The 5,203-nt window shown below is 50.0% G+C and overlaps 1 protein-coding gene across 1 annotated transcript in view; it reads left to right on the top strand.

Moving 5' to 3' along the window:
- Positions 1 to 5,203, top strand: part of LOC123142456 (uncharacterized) — a 40,124-nt gene that overhangs the window by 521 nt on the left and 34,400 nt on the right. Inside the window, exon 2 of the mRNA XM_044561361.1 lies at positions 3,388 to 3,463. Coding sequence (XP_044417296.1) covers positions 3,388 to 3,463 — 76 coding nt within the window. The remainder of the gene's footprint in view (positions 1 to 3,387; positions 3,464 to 5,203) is intronic.

Raw genomic sequence — 5,203 nt, 5'->3', positions numbered from 1 at the left:
GGGAGGCACGGGCGGCGCGGAGGCGGCGGGGCTGGAGGCGCGAGGCGGCAGGGAGCTCGGGTGGCCGGCGGGCTTGCGCGGGCCTGCGATGGGCCTGGCGGGCCGCGGTGGCGGGAAGAGAGAGAGGAGGCCGGCGGGGTGACGTGGCGAGGCCTGAGTGGCTGCGGGCGGCGGCAGGATTTCGTCCGGCGGGAACGGACATGTCCGGCGGCGCGAGGGGAGCGGGGTTAGGGTTTTGGACTGCGAAATTCGGGGAATGGGACTTATTTATAGATAGAGGGAGCTAGGAGAGTCCAAATGAGGTGCGGTTTGCGCCCACACGATCGTGATCGAACGGCGGAGAGCATGGAGGGGGTTTTGCTGGGTTAGTGGGCTGATTTGAAGGGGTGTCGGGCTGCACAAAAGAAGGGGTTTCGGGCTACGCGGTTAACCGTTGGGGCATCAAACGACCTCCAAATGGAACGAAATTTGACGGGCGGTCTACCGGTGCTATACCAAGGCCACTCGGCAAATCTCGGTCCATTCCGAGAACATTTTTCTCCCGCTCACGAAACAAGGTCTGAGAGGGGCGACGGGTGCGTGCGAGAGTGTCGGATCGCGAAACGGACAACGGGGAAAGGACCGGATGCAAGTTTTGAAAAACATGCAGATGATGACATGGCAAAATGCAACACGCAAGCAGCTGACATGGCAAGGACGGCAAATAACTGGCAGACACCTGGCGCATCGGATCCGGGGCGTTACACTCCGTCTCGTGGAACGCGATAATTCTTTCTCCCTGATTTTTTTCTAAAAATAGGATTTTATAGTGTCGGTTTCAGGGTCTGTGGGGCCACCAGGTGGGGACAACCCACCTGGGCGCGCCTGGAGGGGGCAGCCAGGTGCCCCCTTTGGTGGTTCTTGGCTCTAGAAATTCTCTTTTAGTATATAAAAAATCCTTGCAAAGTTTCGTTCCATTCCGAGAACTTTTATTTCTGCACAAAAAACAACACCATGGTTGTTCTGCTGAAAACATCGTCAGTCCGGGTTAGTTTCATTCAAATCATGCAAATTAGAGTGAAAAACAAGAGGAAAGCGTTAGGAAAAGTAGATACGTTGGAGACGTATCAGGGAGCAGCCAAGGGGGTGCCCCAAGTAGGCCGAATCCTACTTGGGGTTCGTCCCCAATTCTGCCCTCCCCCTTCCTTATTCATCGGAGGGGAAAGGAAAGAGAGGGGGGAGGGAAGGAAGGGGGAGGCCGAATCCTCCCCTTTCCTTCTCCCTTCCCCTCTTTCCTTCTCCTCCTATTTCTGCCTATATGGGGGCGCACCGGCCCCTTGTGGGCTGGTCTATCCCTCTCTTGGCCCATAAGGCCCATATCTTTGCCGGGGGTGCCCGGAACCCCTTCCAGTGACCCGATATGTACCCGGTACCCTCCGGAACACTTCCGGTGTCCGAATATCATCGTCCTATATATCAATCTTTACCTCTTGACCATTTCGAGACTCCTCGTCATGTCGGTGATCTCATTCGGGACTCCAAACAACATTCGGTCACCAAAACACATAAGTCATATAATACAAAATCATCATCAGACGTTAAGCGTGCGGACCCTACGGGTTCGAGAACTATGTAGACATGACCGAGACACCTCTCCGGTCAATAACCAATAGCGGAACCTGGATGCTCATATTGGCTCCTACATATTCTACAAAGATCTTTTATCGGTCGAACCATTATGACAACATACGTTATTCCCTTTGTCCCTCGGTATGTTACTTGCCCGAGATTCGATCATCGGTATGTTCATATCTAGTTCAATCTCGTTACCGGCAAGTCTCTTTACTCGTTCTGTAATACATCATCCTGCAACTAACTCATTAGTTACTTTGCTTGCAAGGCTTCTGATGATGTGCATTTCCGAGAGGGCCCAGAGATACCTCTCCGATACTCGGAGTGACAAATCCTAATCTCGATCTATGCCAACCCAACAAACACCTTCGGAGATACATATAGAGCATCTTTATGATCACCTAGTTACATTGTGACGTTTGATAGCACACAAGGCATTCCTCTGGTATTTGGGAGTTGCATAATCTCATAGTTGAAGGAATATGTATTTGACATGAAGAAAGCAATAGAAATAAAACTGAACGATCAATATGCTAAGCTAACGGATGGGTCAAGTCCATCACACCATTCTCCTAATGATGTGATCCCGTTCATCAAATGACAACACATGTCTATGGTTAGGAAACTTAACTATCTTTGATTGACGAGCTAGTCTAATAGAAGCTTACTAGAGACACGGTGTTTTGTCTATTAGTGCCTCTAGGGCATATTTCCTTCATCTACACGATGGAAGCACGTAGAAATGAATTTTTTTTGTTTTGAAAAAATGAAAAAAATCTGGAAAACAAGAAAAAGCCTAGAAAAACGAAAAGAAAAACGCCTCCATGCAGGAAGCATCCAGCAATGAGGGCTCCCTACTAATGACCCCGGCCGGAGGTTACACTCTAAGTAGTTGCTCGGATTTGATGGGAGGCCGCTGAGGGCATCTGCCGCTCTTGTGCCTCTGTCGTGCGGACATGCATATGGCATCTATCGCAGGGCGTCAACTTTTCTTTTCCAGTTATATGTGACCAATACTCGACCTACAAGAAAATTCAGCACACATACCCTGCCTTACAGCAAGGGAAAAGAGAAAATTAGAAAAGATAAAGACAGTAGTGTGTGTACCTTGACTTTTTTTTGTAAGGACAATCTTGATCTTTTTAGGGGAATCTTGATGTTCATGCTGGGACAGGCGGTGGGGCAATTAGCACCAGTACCTGACTAGCTCAGCTGTCCCATCCAAAAATAGGTAAGTTGGGAGAACATGGACCTCCTCATAGATCAGCGATTACTGGCCGTCAGATCTATTGTTTGATGCATTTTCAGCCATCAGATCAGGCCACTGGAGGACCTCGGCCGTTGGATTGACCCGGTAACACTGCTACAATGAATAGTTACCTCCCACTATAAAAGATGTCGTGCCACCACGTGTAATTCTCGTGCCACACCGAGGGCATTTTAGTCATTTCACTATAGGGTATAAAATCTCACCAGCTCCCCGTAGAACCCTAGCCGCTCGCCCCGCCCTGCCATCTCGCCCGTCCCACAGGGTCCAGCAAAGGCAGCATTGATCTCTCCTTATCTACAGCCTAGATGTGATGGCCACCACCAGTTTTGAAGCAGGTTGAGGTGAGTGTCTGATCCATTGGTCCTCCGTGGATGCAGTAGTTCATTTTCTACAGAAATTGCACATTTTCCTCTTTCTTTCTCGATCTGCCTCTTCCGGCTGCTCTCAGCCAGCGCCGCTTCTTCCGTCACCGTCTGCTTTGCGGTCTCTCCCTTTTGTTCTTGCAGGTCCTTCGTACTCTTTGAGAGGTGGCACACATACTATAGAAGCGCTCCTGGACTGAGAAGCATCTTGGTCCCAAAGGTAAGCATCAATGGTTTTGTTCATTTGGTTATGCATGAGGGAGTTCCATGTTATTTAATTAAATAATCTAAGGGGCCTCTTGTCCTATCTCTCCCTTCGTTGCCTTGCTGCTTACTTTTATGGCACCTCCAGCCAGCAGCACTGCGAGCTGCAAAGCAGCAAAGTGCCTCCAGTTGCAAAGCAGCCAGCAGCACTAAGAAAAACATAGGCACTATATTGATTTCCAGCGTAGAAGTGGCCTTTATAGAAGGAGGTCAGTAGGAAGCAATCAATTACTGGATCATTAAAACTAATCATACCATATGTAACAGGGCGAGTCAATTGATTACCGAGGTGTTCTTCATCATGATGGCTCTGTTTTGATGCCAGATTCCTTGGATCAATTGGAGGTAACCTGTATTTTTCTTACCCTTTTTTGTGGCTTGTATTGATATTTTCCTTGTGTGACCCCACCAAAAGATATCTCGATGCAGCTATTTTCTAATCTAAACATGGATGACTTTCAGCAATCTCTTAGTTTTCATGCATTTAGCAAGAATGCTACTTTGTTACTTGGGTTTTATATTTTCCTTGTGTGAACCCACCAAAAGATATCTCGATGCAGCTATTTTCTAATCTAAACATGGATGACTTTCAGCAATCTCTTAGTTTTCATGCATTTAGCAAGAATGCTACTTTGTTACTTGGGTTGATAAAATCTGTGACATTTTGGGCCGAATGAAATTTTTTTCTGTCATACATATGACACTTCTATGACGATAATTGTGACAAAACCCGGTATCATCATAGATGTGGTGGGCTCCTACTTCTATGACAAAAAATCATGACAGAAAATGGGCTTTTCGTCCTGGGCGGGCTGGAGACGCAGCTGCATGACATTCTTTGGGCCGTCCATGACGGAAAAACCCGTGGTAGAAGCGAGGGCGAGGAAAATTTCGGGGAGTTCCCGGTTACGGTGGGAGGTCGGGGGCCGAGTGATGCGAGTTTCTCTCGTACACGTACGCGCGTGTGTGCGAGGCTTTGGCTCTAACTGAACCCGAGCGAGGCGTTGGGCTCTAACTGAACCCGAGCGATTGCACTACAGGCTACGCGTTACTGAACCCGAGCGATCGATCGATGGCTGTTAACTGAACCCGATCGAGCGATTCCTTCGCTACTGCTGCTAACTGAAGCCGATCGATTGGATGAACAGTGAGCGTTGCGGGGGGGTGGATGAACAGTGAGCGGTGGTGTTGCCTCTGGATGAACAGGACCCCGTGGTGTGGAGGGCTGGATGAACAGTAGACGGTGGAGGGGTGCCCATGGAGGGGTGGTTGAACAGGACCCCGTGGTGTGGAGGGCTGGATGAACAGTAGACAGTGGAGGGGTGCCCGTGGAGGGGCGGTTGAACAGTAGCCGATGGAGTAGCGCGCGGTGGAGGCTGGATGAACAGGAGCCCATGGAGGCTGGAGGAGGTCGACGGTAGCCCGTGGAGGCTGGAGGAGGTCGACGGTGGAGATGAACAGTATCCCGTGGAGTCCCGTTTTGCGGTACGCCACACCCCTCCCGATGAACAGGACCCCCGTTTCGACCGTAGGAGGTCCGTTTCGTCCGTTTTGCGGTACGCCACACCCCTCCCGATCAACAGGACCCCCGTTTCGACCGTAGGAGGTCCGTTTCGTCCGTTTTGCGGTACGCCACACCCCTCCCGATCAACAGGACCCCCGTTTCGACCGTAGGAGGTCCGTTTCCTCCGTTTTG

Source organism: Triticum aestivum, chromosome 6D (genome assembly GCF_018294505.1).
Source record: "Triticum aestivum cultivar Chinese Spring chromosome 6D, IWGSC CS RefSeq v2.1, whole genome shotgun sequence".
Classification (NCBI taxonomy): Eukaryota; Viridiplantae; Streptophyta; class Magnoliopsida; order Poales; family Poaceae; genus Triticum; species Triticum aestivum.
This window is presented reverse-complemented; position numbering and strand designations above follow the sequence as displayed.